The sequence below is a fragment of the Cyrtonyx montezumae genome, unplaced genomic scaffold (genome assembly GCF_038088225.1).
Source record: "Cyrtonyx montezumae isolate F1298 unplaced genomic scaffold, pur_monq_1.0 scaffold_8, whole genome shotgun sequence".
Classification (NCBI taxonomy): domain Eukaryota; kingdom Metazoa; phylum Chordata; class Aves; order Galliformes; family Odontophoridae; genus Cyrtonyx; species Cyrtonyx montezumae.
In genome coordinates this window covers 49814399-49831597 of record NW_027072089.1, presented here as the reverse complement: position 1 = coordinate 49831597, position 17199 = coordinate 49814399, and the positions used below count along the sequence as shown (strand labels likewise).

The window sequence follows — 17199 nt, the reverse complement described above, 5'->3', positions numbered from 1 at the left end:
CTGACCTTACTGCACATGAAGTCACAGAGGACAGCAGCAATGCAAACGAAGGTTTCAGTTGTTCAACAAGGATTGGTACCAGCAGTAACAAGTCATTATACACTGTATTAAAATTTAATTGGTGCCCATTGCACTCACATTACCCTTTCTAAAATGTGAGATTTAGGTAGGTTAACGTAGTATATTGTAAAAATATGGGTACTATCTGCATGGCTAGAGCATACTAAGGTAAGAATGAAATTAAACTCAATCGTTATCTTCTTATTCTCAAATATAAATTACTCTTGCAAACAATTACTTTAATGAAACGTTAACTACATTATGAGCCTCCTCTAGATTTCTCATTGTTAATACAGCCAAACGCAATTGATTAGGGAGCAGTTTAATCATCTACTGAATATTAATGGATAACTTTTCCAAATTAAACGGATCAAACCAGACAGCTGGTAAGATTATTAAGTAGAATCGCTAAGTAGAATTAACAGAGGGCCTCACCTGCTGTCAGGGCCCACTTTGCTCTTAGCAACAGTCGAAGCTGCAACAGGTAAGCCGAGGTTGGAGGAAAGGGTGACGTTTTCCAGGAGGGCACCGACACTGCTATCCAGTGAACGGCCCAGGAAGCTGGGAAACGTCTCATCGGCGATGTTTCTGAAGGCGTCCATCCTGCCAACATCAACACCCCGCTGGGAACAGACAGACGCGGTCCAGCAGCATCTGGACGGAAGAACACAACACGCAGTTCCCTATAAGCCCCAGCAACCGCTCGGCGACCGACCCTCTCGGCCCACACACGCGTTTAACGCTTCCCCGCGATTCCCTCAGCCCCGGACGTTACGGGCGCTTTTATCACCGCCTCCTCGGGCTCCCCAGGAAGACCCGTTCCCCGGCGGCCGCAGCGCCGTCGCCGCTCGGGGTGCCAGCCTATATTTAGCCCGCAGAGTCGCCCGGAGCGAGGCCGCCGTCACCTGGGGAGCTGCGAACTCCATGACGCGATCATCCGCGGCCGCCGCTCGAGGCGGGAGGCCCCGACCCGGCGCTCTCAGCGCTCGGCACGAGCTCCCACCGCCCGGGCCCGCCCCGAGCCGCACCCTGCGGGCCCCCCACGCTCACCACCCCGTAGGCCGGGACCCCCTTCCCCGAAGCGGATGGACCGGGCAGGGGAACCCAACCGCCACAGCTTCAAACCGCCGCGCCACAGCGCCCCCCGGCGGGCGGGGAAGCTGCCCCCAGCTCACCTGAGGCGCAGTGGGAGCAGACCCCCACTAACCCCTGGCGGGAAGCCCGCGCGCGCGCTTCGCCCCGCCCCACCGCCAGCCAATGGGTGGGGGCGGGCGGGCCGAGCGGCAGTTGAGAGGCGACGATTGGCGGGCGGGGAGCTCCAGAAAGTAGAAGTTTGGAAGCGGGAGCGCTGATTGGGCGAGGGCTGCGCGGCGGTTAGGCGGGAGCTGCTCCTACAGCCGGGGCCCCTCGGTGCTGTTAGCGTGTTTGGAAACTTTTCCTGCCGTACTGTTGCTGTGTGAGGCGCTTTGTTGTAATGACGTACGGGGTAGTAAGCAGGTTCCGCGCAGTCCGGGGAGGGTTTCATTTATAATAGATTCATAGAATCATTAAGGTTGGAAAAGACCACTAAGGCCATCCAGTCCAACCATCAGCACGTCACACCGTGCTCAGTGACCACGTCCCTCAGTGCCACACCCACACTGTTCTTGACCACCTCCAAGGATGGTGACTCCACCACCTCCCTGGGCAGCCTGTGCCACTGCCTCACCACTCCTGAGCAGAAATTCTCCCTAATATCCAACCTGAACTTCTGGTATAACTTGAGGCCATTCCCTCTCATCCTATTGCTACTTAGGCAGGAGAAGAGGTCAACCTCCACCTCACCACAACCTCCTTTCAGGTTGTTGTAGAGAGGTGTAAGATCTCCCCTGAGCCTCCTCTTCTCCAGATTATCAATCCCAGCTCCCTCAATCACTCCCCATAAGACTTGTGCTCTGGATAACCACACACTCAGCAGCACCAAGATTTCATACTGTGCTCAGATAACTTCAAAACAATCAAAACAATGACAATAAAAGAAACATCTCCAGCCTACTATGTTAAAGCAACAGAGACCTAGAACTTACACTCCTGGAAGTTGAGGCTGAATTGTGCTGCAAGCACACAAAAAAAAAAACATGCAGGGTAAGGATCTCCATCCTGGGGGTTCTGCTATTTGAGGTACCAGGTCCTGCATGTAAGCACAGTTCATAATTTTGAGTCATGGAAGGATGAGGTGAATAAAGAAATTAGTGAAAGGAGATCTGGAAGTCAAGGGTGTGGAAGAAAAGATCCTTGTTTGGGGAGACATCTGTGCAAAATGGCAAACAATGGAAAGAAATCAGCCACAAAACAGGAAGAGTTCAGCTGCTGAAGTCAAAATACTTGGCCAGACCAGTGGAAACACGATACATTTGCACTAAAAACATGAACAGCATTTTCCTATCAGTGAGAGGGTGACTGCAATTAATCAGGGCATCTAGCAATAACACATATTTAGCACAGGTAAATAATGTGCCTATGTGTCATGAACTAAACGGTTACTTAGCCTGTGAGTTCCTGAGCATCTTGACAGCAGGTTTGTAAAATTTCATAATGCACAAGGACATGGAGGCTTTAATTCCTTTCCTTTTTTTTTTTCCCTTTACATATATAGCTACCAATCACCAGTAGCACGTGTACTTATAATTAATAGTATATCAAGTTATTACAAATTATTACCAGAAAATTAAGCATAAATACATTAATAGTACAACAGCAATCAGGAACATCAGCAAGTAATTATAAATATCATACAGGTTACTACATATATACACATCCATTAATTTAGAAAATGTCACCTTATGAAGCACTTACTAAATCAATCCCAGGTGTGGGACCAATACACAAGAGGCTCACTTCAAAGATGACTTGCATCACAGACCATGGAGCCAGCTTGGAATCAGACAGGGGTCCACAGTGAGCATCCAGTATGTTTAGCAAATCCTGTAGGAAAAAAAACAAAAAAAACAAAAAAAACAACTTGTGCATGGGAAGTCCCCAGATAGAAAAGAAAAGGTCCATTCAGGATAGAAAACCAGTCATTTTCACAAAGACATAAGAAGGCATAGGACACCATTGCTTGGAGCAGCTAACAGATGCTGCTCATTTCTATTTTTCACCTGGGACAGCTAAGGGACTGCCACATTTCCTGTGCAGACAAAAATTTTACTTTCCCAGGCTACTCTTATGTTCTTTCAGCAAAAACAGCCAATGACAGTTGCCACTTCTCAGGATGTTTCCCCCCTTTTATCAGGCTATTTCTCATCTTTCCAGTTGATAAGATCCTGTTGCAGTTCCTTGATTTTGCCCTTATGGAGGATGTCTCTAGGATGTCTCCAAGTTCTCAAGATCTCCAATGCATTTCTTTAGGGTGCTTCTGGTTCTCAGGCCTTGTCCCCAGGCCAGCAGGTGTTTTCATCTGTCACTGTTTTCTGTCAGTGTTTTCTGTCAGCATTTTGCCATTGCAGCCAGCTTGCCTTTACAGGTGCTACCATTAGCATCCTGAATTAGCAATAAAAATATATATACAGAAACTGCAACTTTGTTTTTAATGATGGTTGCTTAGAAAGGAGCATTGTTTGCAGTGAAGAACAGTTTAATTGCTACATTAAAGGATGTGACTTCTTAAAGGGGCAAGAGAAATTCTACAAACAGCTTAAACCTTCAAAATTATATTTTGCTGTTTGCATATCCAGACAGTTTCTTCTGCTTTAGGAATCATTTCCAGTCTAGTATAGGAGCTTTATTGTTTTTGTTTTTAAATTCATACAACTCATTCCTGTGCAGAGGGATATTATTATTTAATATCCTAATTTTCCGTCTTACTTTTAATCACATAACATTACTGTTGTTTACCACACAAAGTACACTATGGTCTCAAGAAAAAAATAATAACTTCTTTATAAACCTCCTGTATGGGAACTGTTGAATCATGGCCTGAACCACTGATTGATCACCTGAGGTATGCATGAATCAGCTGCAGGAACACAGATGAAGGCAATACACCTGTGTGACCAGAAGGGGTGGAGTCTGGCTCCACCTCTCCCAGACCCCATTTAAGGGCTGACCACCACCAGGGAAGGATCTCTTGTTGGAGATTGCTCCTTTGGAGTTTTCTATTGTGAGCCCAGGATGGAGGCGTTTTCCTTTAATTTTGATTGTCTCTTTCCATTGTGATAATCTTTCAAATTATGCCATCTGTAAAATATCTCAAATACAATACTATTTAGTATTATCCATTCTGTTGACCATACATCTCCCCTTTTTTCCAGTTCTATTCCTGTTGGCTGAAACCTTTTGTCAGCCTACCTTGCTCTGTAGGCAAGCACTTCATCACAGTATAGCTACCTCTTGCAGTTGTCAGTGAATTTTAACTAGATTCATCAGAGACAATCAAGAGAGAAATGTGATGGATCTGAGCAGAATATTTGAAGGTCTTATGAGTAAATACAGCTTTTAGAATACAAGGGAAATCCAGAGGAAATTCTGAAGAATGCAGGTTACCCTCTTGTTACCTTATGTAAGTCATCTAGTCTGCAAAGTTCCAAAAGCCCATCCTGAAGCATATGGTAACACCAAGAGCAAGAGCTGCCAGGGAATACACTGTTACTTTAGGCTTATGTGGTGCAGAGCTCATTTATCCCTCCTCCCGTACAATCTGCTGAACGAGTCCCCCCCCTGCAGTACAACATAGAAATACCATGCAGTAATCGTCCTGCTTTATCCTCCTGCTGCCTCACACCAGTCAGCCCCAAGTCAATGCCAGCATGCTGACCCTTCAAAAAGGAGGCTTTAACTGTTTCTTCAGTGTCCTAAGTGAACTACTCAATCCCTGGAAATCTGAGGCTGCTGCAATTGAAAGCTGACAACTACATCCGTCTCTGCATCGCCAACAGGTCCATAAGAAACATCAATGAGCACAATATACAGCAGAAAAACACGATACCCATCTCTGCATCCAGAAGGACACGGTTTCCTAATTCCAAAAACAGGAGAATGGACATCAGAATCCAAAATCTTGCACCGGTTACAAAATAGCTCTCATCACTGCAAGAAAAAACATACTAACACCTTTCAAAATAAGTTTATTAGCCAACCACAATTATAAAATTTAAAAATTTATATAGCAAGATGGAATTTTTTTTTAAAGTAACCAAACATTCCAGATCGCATTTTGCTGCAGTATACACAGGAATGGCTTTGTTTCTTTTATGAGTTGATCCAACACATCCTTTAGCTATTCAACAACTTCTGGAAGGTATGGAGAATTTTGAGAATGCATTTCACATTTCTCAGTGCAATATATAAAAGAAAAAATTCAAGACCACGATAAACTGATTCCAAAAAGAAAAAAAAAAAAGAAAAAATAAGGCAGGCACTTTGAAGTTGGCTACTCCATACACAGCCTGTGGTTCACGTTTGCATGTATTATCACAGTTCAAGGGCTACAGATTAACACGTTCCTTTGATGCGCACAAATAACTGTTCCAAATATTGCAGTTCGTTTTGAAAAACATGCATAAAGACCCCCCTTTATTTTTTTAAATCTTCTGTAGGAGAGAAGGAACTCAAAAGCAGCCAGAAATGGAAGCATTCACAAACATCAGGATAAGGCCCTTTAACGTTTATTAAAAGTAACGCGTTTAAACCCCTTCATTCTCAGGTAACAGATTAAGAGGCCGAGATACACATCGTCTGCGAGGGTGAGGATACTGGAGGTTGGCAGTGTCAGCATCGCAAGAGTGCTCTATCAGAGGAGGAGGAGGAAGGAGCTGGGCATGACTGGACCATCTCGATCCAGCCCGTGGGGAATCCAGAGGGGGAAAGAAATACCTGAAACAATTAAGACAGGAACAAAACACCAAAACAAAAACAAAACAAAACAAAAAACAAAACAAAACAAAAAAACAAGAAAAAAAGAGAAAGGCAGTAAATACAAGGAGAACCAAAGGGGAGAAAAGACATGCTGGAAAACAATAAAAAAAAAAGCTTTAGTATATCCATGCCAAAACCAATAGAACATAACAGCAGAAATCAAGGCTTATAATTCAAAACAAGACAAATCTGGAAACTGTTCTTCAAGGAAAAAAAAGTACAGTCTTTTTCCCCTGAAACTCAATAGAAAGAATATTGTAATAATAATTCTCGTACACGTTTTACAAAATGAATAAACTGCTTTGGAAATCAAAAGAATTCAATAACACAGCTATGAACATGCTTTCCCTCACCCAGAATGCCTGTAAGCTGTTAACAGCTTTCAGCAACGCTTCATTTGCGACACAAGTTACACATTAAAAATCATGTAAGTACATTTTCTGTGTATGGATCTATTTCAGATGAACTTCATGGGACTTCCAGAATAGACATAAAAACATCATATAGCTTTTACAATAGTTTAGATTTAATAGTATACATTTACAGAGGAGAACTGCTTTCAGTGAAGTACAATCTTTGTGTGTATTTATGTATTTCTGCAAAATACTCAGGTTAAATTTAAGTTTCCTGGAGAATCCAGAACTCAGAATTACACCACTGCATGTCATTTTTCTGCCGTTTTTATTAGAACTTACCCGTAATACTCGTGTGTTTTAGTATAACTACATCAGATACCTACAGATCTTTTCTATATTGTTCACAGTTCTGTGGACTTCCCTAAGAGAACAGCTATACACTTAGTGAAATTACGGACAATCCACAACATGCTGCATTTTGGTTTCAACTTTCATATGGCTCAACCCTTTGCAATTTTTAGGATAGTATGCTCAGAACTGTAGTTACTCCATGGAATCATTGCCACAGAAACATACAAACACATCAGAAAAATGTACGTGTCCCAGTTAGGATAAGGAAAGCTCGACAGTACTTACAAAACAAATATTTTAAGTCATACTATGTTATAAACGAAGCAATAGCAAACTATCAAAAGCTACCGTCTGTACAATTGTCAAAGCACAAGTTGCTTATTCCTTTAAAACAGTTGCATATGTTACAAAGCAGTTACAAACTTGTGATGTTAAGGAATCTCAGTCAAGTGTTAAACACTATGAAATGTAAAACACAGCAGTTATCAAAACCATTTTAATGAAAGTCCTTTTAATGGTCACTCCCCTCCTCCCATCCCAACCAAGGACAAGACTCTGGTTCATTCAAGAACTAACTAATTTGACAAGGTTTTTTAAGTAACCATTCTGATGGAAGATTTTGTTTTGATTTAGTTTGTTGTTGTTGTTGTTGTTTTAAGCAAAAAGCCTCTCCTAGCATTTTTCTTTCAGGAATTTCAACAGTATCAAACTGTGCGGCCTAGTACAAAAGAAGTACACAACGTGGCTTAAAAAGGTTTTTTGAATAGCGTTTAGTAGTTAGCAGGCTGCTGGTGTCTTGGGAGAGGTCAAACGGCGTTGGGGAGGGGAAAAAGGAGTTCATTTTCCATTCCTGTGTGCATGCAACAAGCAGCAAAACATCAAAGTTACTCCAGTTAGCTTGGTATCAGCTCTGCTTTCTGTTAAAAAGGACATAATACAGATGGAGAAGGGAAATTGTATCACATATCCAGACATATATAATTATATCAGCACAACAATATCACCCTACCGACTCCTTTCCAACAATCTGTATCATCTATTTCAAAACTATTTTGGCTGAGAACCCACTTTAGTGACTGTGTCTTAGCAGTTTTCCAGAGACCCAGGCGTGCCTAAGCCTTAGCTATTTTATGTGCTTAAACGTACGAACACCAAAACATCACATTTGCGTTACAGACAAAGTGGATTGTGTAGCATACCAATTTAGTCAGATGTCAGTAAATGAATCTTCATTACAAATGTTAATGGCTAAAAAAAAAGTTAGCAGCTATATTTATGTAGTTCATGCCAACATGATTACAACAGAAAACATGTTAGGTGCACCGTAATATGAGTATGTCCCATCCTATGACGTATTCTTAAACTGCACAGCCATAGACTTAATTCTGTAACCAAAAGTGAGTCCCAATATCTAACTTTCAAAACATAGGACAATGGAGGAAATCTGAAATAACACTACAAGTTTCAGTTTCATGACGGCTTACTTCCAACGTAAAGCAGAGAACCACCACCACTGGGGTGGGTTAGGGTTGTTTTTCTGGCAGCACGCCTTAGATAAGGAGATTATGGATCCACCCCCTAAGCTGAAGAGGTATAAAAAGGCCTGTATCTCCTTCCTGCAGGAGCCCAAACAACCTACAGCTACATAGCTTTCGATATCCCATGTCCAAGACAGGAATCATTCCAGCAATTTTTGCTACACAATAAGTAGCACTTGGAACTAGATGACCAATATAATTTTGGCCTCTTTTCTTTTGGGAAGCTTGGCCCATAACCACCTCTTGCTTTCTGCTTATCTCGTGAGGAAATGTGAATGCCTTTCTCTCTTCAATGGAGCTAGGGATCTGGAGGCCAGAATTGCCATTCTGAATTGCCAGAACTGCCTGGGGCTGGTAGAAGGGGGAACAAAAACAATCCAAAACCTATCCTAGTACTTTATAGATGAGTATTTTAAATTAAAATATTTGTATTGGTGGCTATACATGGATGGAAATGAAGGCATCTGGGGAAAAATAAACAAAAGAGGCCAAAGAACCTGGAAGTTTCTGCTGTGGAATTTGGCCACAGCAAGCCCTTATATAGCACACATCCTGTAAAGCACTGTACTTACTCCACCTTACAAATGCAGGACCCAGTAATTTCTAGAGTTTAGTGTACACAAATTAAAAACTGGTTTTGGTTAATGCAGATTGATTTACCTATTTAGTAGCAATTATTAAAGAAGAAAAATATAACATAGAAAGCAGTTAGAAATTCTATATGAATAAGGAATTAAGAAAACCCAACATTTTACTCAGTTGATGTTACACCTGCAAAAATTTACGTAAAAGAAACAAACACCAGTCTATGACTGTTGAAGCCTTTTCCTGCTTCCTGTCTGCTATATTATCCCAGTCAAAAACAGAATTTGTTGCTGGTATTGTTGCTTAATTTTCATATATGCATCTAAATGGCAGTTATGAAGCAGTATGACCAATTTTCTCCTGCTTCAAAACTATTGAAGGAAGGTTTTTTTTTTTTTTTAAGAATGTAAGAAGACTAAAAGTGACAACAATTGCTTCCATTGCTTGTCAAAAAGTAATTCCTTGCTTGTACAAAGTAATTCCTCTTACTACTAGCATAAGAGACACCAAGCAAGGCCAAAATAGCTTCTTGGAGTAAAAACATGACACCTAAGTGAACTTAAGAATTAAGCAGATTCAGATAAGTGTTTACTGAGATCCAGTCTCTTTCCCAGTTAGCCTACCTGCTGGCAGATGATCCATTTAGTGAATTCTGTAGGCTTGTATTGGCTGAACCTAGAGAGGCGTTAAAAATTCCCTGCTGGGAACTACCATTGACCGGGCTCCCGTTACCTTTCAGTATACCAGTACACTTCCAGTTGTCCATGTAATTAGCTGCAAAAGAATGCAAATGGAAACTATTAGTTTGGATTCTGAAAGCTAGCTTTTGGTACTGTTAGGATATTTCAACTGCCATGCATTTGGTGTGAATTAGAATTGTACTTCAGCACCAACATAGGTATTCTGAACAGGTGAGTGGTCCTTTAGCTGCTTGGCATTCTCTGCCCAGCCATTATTTACACCTCCATTTCGTTCAGTCAGTACAAGTTTGCTTTTTCCTTAATTAAAAGGTAACTGAGAAACTACTGAGAATGGATGAGGAAACTCCACTGAGTTTTGTTTTCACTTCTTGAAATTTAAACAGAAAAAAAAAAAAAACCTCAAGGGAAAAAAAAAAAAAGCCAGACTGCCAGTTAGTTATAAATAGTGGCAATTTTACATAGCTGTGATCTGGTAAAACAATTTTGAGTTTATCAGATATCACTGACAACAGAAACCTAAACCATTCCCACATTCCAGCACATTATTTCCTTTTTCTTAAATGACAGTGTAAAAATCTATCACTTACAGATCTAAAAACTTCTACCCCTCAAAACACCTCCTCAAATACATTCAGCATAACACAAAGCAGATGCACTTCAAGCAGAAGACCCTGAGAGTTCTTACCCTTCCAAAGCCTAACGCAGCCGTCATCGCCGGAGGAGGCCAGCACTGTGCCCGTAATGTTCCAGCTGACTCGCCACACCTGGGAATTGTGATTGTCAAACTGTGCCACAATATGAATTTCAAATTTTGTTAATCCGCCTGATGAAGTCAGTTCTTTCCTGTTAAAGAGAGAAGTGACAGTTTTGCACACAACTGCTCAAAGACCTGGCTTCAACACGATGACAAAAAGAGGACCATGTCCTTCAAGAAATTTACTTAACAGCTGCATAATAGACTAGAAGTATTAAAGAGATATTCAGACAGAACTGATGTCTCACAATCTTGTCATCTTAAAAATGGCTACTAAAATAAATTGAATTACATCCTTCCCATCTCTACTATTAAGAAAGACTCCACAGTATGCACCGTATCATATCAAACTACGTTCCAGTCTTCCTTTTAAGCTCACCTTAGAGGTTTCAGTGTGAAAATTCGTACATCTTTGGTTGCTACAGCTAAGATGTGAAAGGATCTTCCCAGATTTGGGGCAAACGCAATATCGTGCACAGGATCTGTGACTGTCATCAGAGCTTCTGCTTTTGCGTATTTCCTGTAGGGCATGAGAAATTAACCTTCAGGGACATTAAAATTACCAGGGTCACAAACTATGTAAAGCACACCTAACTTGTGCAAAATTAAGCACAAAAAATAGCAAAAGCATAAATGTAACTCTCCCTTTTAAATGTCTGTAGGAATACTGGAATTTCTGTGTTGAGATAGAACAATATTAACAAAACCTGCCATTTTCCCTCACATTCATTAGCTTTATGAGGTGTCTCTCCCATCCCAAGTCTTAGAGTCAAAACTGTGGAGTATTATTTCCCACTCCTCTCCACCAGCAACAGCAGGAAAGAAACAGAAGGCTGGATATTACAAACTATCCTAAGATCCCACATATTGTTATTCAGCATACCTGGTATTTTCATTGTATTCATAAATCTGAACTTTAGCCAATATGTTTGGACTGTTGTCATCACTTCCTACAGCTATCATTGGAGAATGTGCTCTGGAGCTAGAAGAAAAAAGATAAAAATTTTGTTACTAATTATTTCACAAGTCACTTCTAAAATTTAAGACGCACATCTGTAAATAAAACAAAAGATTGCCTATAAAGAAATACTAAGTATTATTCATAGTTACCAGTACTACCTCAATTCTGTTGTCTTGAATGTCTACTTTATATGGCAAACAACGATAAACCATTAAGGAACACAATTTGGTAATTTAAGTTCAGGACAACACACACCCCCAGACATCAGGATTAAATTCATTTATGCATTTGCAGTGAAGTATTTGCTGTAAGGTATATGGCAGGATCTGCATCTAACACAGTACTCTCAGTGCCTGATCTAGGGAGATTTCATTCAGGTTTTGGAAAGCCAATTACAAAAGGTAAACATACACGAGTACTAGTTTTTAAATCAACTTTTGACACAACTCCCTAGGGTGATGTAGAGATAAAGCCTGTACTCTGAACCTTTAGGACAGATTACTTATGTATTCTTCAGGGTGGGGATAATCCAACCGTTACATTCCTCTGATTATCTCTTTTCTTCCCAGTAGATGAAATGTAACACTGAGCCCCTGAAGATACAACTAAAGGAACGATATATCCCTTAGTCTTTGTGTTAGCAAAACCTGTAGTTCCTAGCACTGCCAAGGGTGCAAATCCTTGTTAGAGTTGTCCATATTACCAACTGTGACAACTTTCTGAAGCTAAGACATAGGAACGTCTCTTTATAAACACTTTTCCTCAGGAAACTCTCAGCTAAGTTTTGTGGGATAAAGAACACACCCTGCAGTTCTTTAGCTTGTTAATTATTATTTGTAATTAAGTTGGGAATACAACCTCACAGGACAAAGAAGGACACTTCCCTGAAATAACAATTCCAGAATTAACTCTTCAGATTCTCTGCTTACATGGTCATAACACCTGCAGTTTTTTTAACATACCTTGAAGGATTCCACGAAATGCAACTGCAGCTTAGCTTACATGAGATTTCATGCTGCAGTGACCACTGACTGAGATTCATCACATCTGGGGCTTCATAAATCCTTACAACTCCATCTGCTGAACAAGTTGCTAACATAAGACCCATGTGCTTGGGAGCAAACTTCACATCTGTAACAGATGTCCTGCTGTCTACCAGAGTGGTCCTCTTTACCTGCAAAGAAAGGCAGAAATTCTTGGAAGTCTCCGTCAAAAATGCATTTCCTAATTTGTTGACTTTTTTCCACCTCTCCCCAGAAGCCAGTGAAAGTCTGACAATACCACTCTATAGGATCATTTCTCTCTTCCATCCAGAACTAAAATAACTTCATACACTGACTTACTAGGAAAAAGGACAGATTACTGCCCTGGTGCCATTTCAAGTAGGGACACGCACACTGTGATATCAAAGTACTGACAGCAACAGAAGTTGTTTAGATTAAACTTCAGAAAAAAAATATGGAACATAAGCATAGTATACAAATGTATTGTCCACAGGTACTTTGAAAATGTCCCCTTCACAAATACTGGTGCCAGTATTAATCGTGATCCCTAACAATACTGCTTCTAATCTCAGTGCTACTGAAGTTGACCAGGAATCATTTCCCAAAAGAAGTGTCTGAACAAGTACTTCTGAGAAGGGAATGGAAGAATACAGCAGACATTTGATAGGAAAATTATCTAGAGCGAAAAAGAACAAAAGTAAACATTTTTTGTTCCAAACTTTCTCTTTTCCTGACAAGAAAGTGTGAGTTGGACTTTAAAACTATAGATCAGAAAAACCTCCTGCAGGTGAAGTCAGCTCTCGCACCCTGCTGGGTGCCACAGGTCCCAACAACCCAACTCTCCCCAGCCACACACTTGGACATTAGAAAGCTTTAGTGGAAAGTAGAAAATTGCAGATAGCCGAAGGCAGAGTACAGTAATGGAGGAATAGTATACCGAGAGCTATAAGATTGAGTACCTGCAAAAAAATAAATGTTTAGATATAGAAATTCCCTCTGTGAAATGCTACCCAGAAAATCTACTTCTGAACAAAATGCTTTATTCCCCAAACCTGAGCTATTGTTTCAAAGAGGAAAAAGAATAGCACAAGATGGTTTCAGATGAATAAAGAACAGAACACCTACAACTGAAATTTTATTGTGTATGGGATTCGCACCTGCAGGTTTGCAGAGCAACACCTAAAAATGTCAACATTAGTGACACTAACTGGCCTGAATGTTGCCATTTCACTGTCTCTCCAAATGTCTTCAAAGTACTCCTCCTATATTGAAACGCTGCCACAAATTAATAAAATACAAGAAAGTCAAGGACACTTTATATTAGAGAAGAAAACTGGGTGCATTCTGTTTCAGGAACAGCAAATATGTTGCAAACTCAGATATGCCTAGTAAACATTCAGACATCTGTGTAATTCTGGAGTTCAAAGAGTTTAAAGCTTCAGCCCAATACAATAAGCAAACAAATCAACAGGGCACAGCAAATGTGTTTTTATGGGAACATGTTAAAACAGTAATTAATACATTAAAATCTTACCCAGTGACTCTGACCTCGCAGTTTATCATTGGATTCTCCCACTATTTCTTCCCACACAGCTGCTGTTCTGTCAAAAGAGCAGGAGGCCAGGACCTGCCCAAACTCAGGATGGGCCCATGTCACACGCCACACAGAGCCGCTGTGAGTCTGGAAGATAATATAAAATGCTACAGTCCAGAGAAATAAGTTACTCCAAGCGATCAAGAAGGATTTTCTGAACTTTTCCAGAGCTTGTGTAGAGCATTACCTATCTTGTCCTTCTTCAACACAAACTCCTCTTTCATATCTGGTCCCTGAACACTGCTTTTGTTAGACAAAGGGAATATAAAAGCTTTACTTGCACTCCTTTTTATAGGGATTACTGTACTGTGGTCCAGTTATATGCAAGCTTCAAGATAAGTCAGAAGCTGAATGCACTAGTTATTTACACTGATGATCCACAATGTTTCCATATATAGTTCTCAGAAAGGTTAAGGGCAAAAAATCACACAGCAGTCAGCTACAATGTTTAACAGCCATGACTTCTCATTTTTCTCCCCATAGCCAACAAAATACAAACAAAGAAGTTTTCAATTAAAAGCAAAAATTTTCCCAACTCCTCAAGCACGTACTACCAGTGTGCAAAAATATATTTCTACAAAAAAAAAAAAAAAAGAGAAATAACAATACCATTGTGTAATGACTATTAATACAAACCTTCCAGCTTGCAGTGCAATGCCAATCCCCATTTTCACTTTTGTCCCAGACCTATTGAAAAATCAGAACAACTTGTATGTAGTAGGTAGTAACAAAAAATATAGACATTTGCAGAAAAAAGTTACCACTGGACATCTTCATATGGAAAACTGCCTGGCACAGTACACAACTACGCTAAACTTTGAAAATATCCTTTCTACAGGTACGGAGAACAAAAATCCACCATCACATGAAGTCTGTCATTTTTAAACAATGTACTACTCACAAGGAGCCAGATTATGGCAATGCTCAATCCTTAATTTTGACATTATATCCAGAAGCAAATCACTTTGTTTTACTGCAGCAGACCCATGGTCCTCACTATGGTACAAGCTCAGACGTGGCCCCAACACTCTGGTGTGGCTCCTGGCTATCACCCTCAGACAGAACACAACAGTTCTGTTTGGAGAGGAACTACATAGATTGTCAAATGTGACTGCAAGACAGAGCAAGGCAGCAGAGAAAACAAATCCAGCAGTTCAAAGTGGGGTAGAAGATCTTATTTTTGCTTCTAGTATTTCTAAATTGATGTATTAACCACACACAAGTAACGTAACCCCTCCTTTCTCTCAATTTATCACCCTGCTGCAAGGAAAGCCATGAATCTTATCAGCCATGAAACACTACAACCCCTCCCCAGCTAAGGCCCATTTGCTGCGGGTGAGGCCAACATCAAATATAACATGGCCGTAAAATTTCTTAAGAGCATCACAAAGGACTGTGCTGTAAATGGAATTATGTTGTTACAGGTCTGGTTCGTAAGTTCTACCTAAACCTCGGCGCCTTTCTTCTTAGGCTTGGAATTTTTCATACTTGGTCCGATCAAAGGCTGCTGGCTTACTTCTAGGGGCTGGGCTGCTTTGCTTTTTTCCTGTCGCTGTCGGGTTTGTTTGTGATCAGAGAGAAGAAGCTGTTTGCTCGTGTACTGTGTTCACATGGCAGTAGGGTGCTGCAGGGGGATCTCCGTGAGCAGAGCCCAGCTCTGCCCCGTGCCAGCTCAGAGCTCCAGCTGCTCCTGCAGGGACCCACCGGGACACCCCGCAGGAGCGGCCCGGGCCGGAGCTGCCGCCCGTAGGGCCGCATAAGGCGAACCCGGGGCCGCAGCGGGGACCGGCGCAGCCAACGCACGGCGGCCCCAGGCCCTGCCCGCATGGCCGCGCCTCCCGCAGGCCGCACGCGGCCGCCCGTCCCGCCCGGCGCCGCGCCCACCTTGACGCTCTGGTCGCTGGAGCAGGTGGCCATGCGCCGCCCGTGGAAGTCGAAGGAGACATCGTGGATGAGGTCGCGGTGATCCGCCGCGATGCTGCGCGCTACGAACATCGCGGCGCCGCCAGGGCCGCCACGCTCCTCCGCCGCGCCTGCTCGGCCACGCCCGCTCGCCGCCGGGGGGCGGGGCCCCGCGCGAGGCTTAGGTCGCCCGGCTCCCTCTGGGCAGAGGTCCTCTCCAGCAGGTCAGCCCCTAGCCTGTACTGATGCACGTCGCTGTTCCTCCGCAGGTGTAGGACTCTACGCTTGCCCTTGTTGAACCTTACCAGGTTCCTCCCTGCCCAACTCTCCGGTCTGCCCAGGTCTCGCTGAACGGCACACAGCCTTCTGGTGCGTCAGCCACTCCTCCCAGCTTGGTATCACCAGCAAATTTGCTGAGGGTGGTCTCTATCTCTTCATCCAGGTCACTGATGAAGAAGATGAACAAAACACGAATTAGATTACAATGGTGGTAATAACTAAAAGAGGACTTTCTTTTTATTTTCCCTCATTTCATCAGTCATTAATATTACCATAGTGGGAGCAGGACAACACTGTCAGGTTCATAAATACAGCAGATGCATTCCGGTCTAAAAAAGAGGCATTTGGATATTCTGGGAAATGAAACAATGCTTATTTAATCATTATTTTTTTTAAACGGCAAGACCATCTCCTGGGTTAAGAGTAAGTAAAATAAATGTTGTGAAATCAGATTGAATGTCCTCAGGAAGCCTTCAAATTCTAGAAAATAAATGGTTATAAAAGGTAATGTGCTATATAAAAAAAGGGGTTTTCCAATGATTCATCAGCAACCTGGATGAATGGAGAGTCCACCCTCAGGGTGTTTGCTGATGATACAAAGCTGAGAGGAGTGGCTGACACACTGGAATACTGTGCTGCCATTCAACAAGACCTGAACAGACTGCACAGTTAGGCTCAACAGGAGAGTAAAGTTTAACAAGACCAAGTGTAGTCTAGCTCCTAGGGAGGAATGACCACATACATCAGTACAGGTTATGGGATGAGCCGCTGGAGAGGAGCTCTGCAGAGAGGGACCTGGCTGTCCTGGTAGACAGCAGGTTGGCCGTGAACCAGCAGCATGCCCTGGTGGCCAAGAAGGCCACAGAGATCCTGGGATGCATTGAAAAGAGCATGGCCAGCAGGTCAATGGAGGTGATCCTCCCCCTCTACTCTGCCCTGGTGAGGCCACATTTAGACTACTGTGTCCAGCTCTGGGCTCCCCAGTACAAAAAAGACAGGGATCTCTTAGAAGGAGGCCAGCGGAGGATCACAAAGATGATGAAGGGCCTGAAGCATCTCCCATATGAGGAAAGGCTGAGTAACCTGGGTCTGTTCAGCCTGGGGAAAAGAAAACTAAAAGGGGATCTGACTAATGTTTATAAATATATAAAGGAGGTGGGAGGCAAATAGATGAGGCCAGGCTTTTGGTGGTGTGCAGTGACAGGACAAGGAGTAATGG

The 17199-nt window shown here is 42.2% G+C and overlaps 2 protein-coding genes across 3 annotated transcripts in view; both read right to left on the bottom strand.

Annotated features, from left to right (window-relative positions):
* Positions 1-770, bottom strand: part of CEP192 (centrosomal protein 192) — a 55955-nt gene extending 55185 nt beyond the window's left edge. Inside the window, exon 1 of the mRNA XM_065753599.1 lies at positions 496-770. Within this exon, the coding sequence (XP_065609671.1) occupies positions 496-662 (167 nt within the window). The 5' untranslated portion in view covers positions 663-770. The remainder of the gene's footprint in view (positions 1-495) is intronic.
* A 4378-nt stretch (positions 771-5148) lies between these two features.
* Positions 5149-15816, bottom strand: SEH1L (SEH1 like nucleoporin). 2 transcript variants are annotated; one of them, XM_065753314.1, is made up of 9 exons: positions 15684-15816; positions 14436-14486; positions 13740-13886; positions 12164-12375; positions 11124-11222; positions 10620-10760; positions 10172-10329; positions 9409-9559; positions 5149-5913 (listed from the first exon to the last, which is right to left on the bottom strand). In XM_065753314.1, exons 1-9 carry the CDS (start codon positions 15792-15794, stop codon positions 5724-5726), a joined length of 1260 nt encoding a protein of 419 aa, XP_065609386.1. In that variant the 5' UTR covers positions 15795-15816; the 3' UTR covers positions 5149-5723. The 2 variants fall into 2 exon arrangements, with proteins under 2 accessions (XP_065609386.1, XP_065609387.1); XM_065753315.1 differs by lacking the exon at positions 5149-5913 and adding an exon at positions 7306-7579.
* Between the last annotated feature and the right edge of the window lie 1383 nt (positions 15817-17199).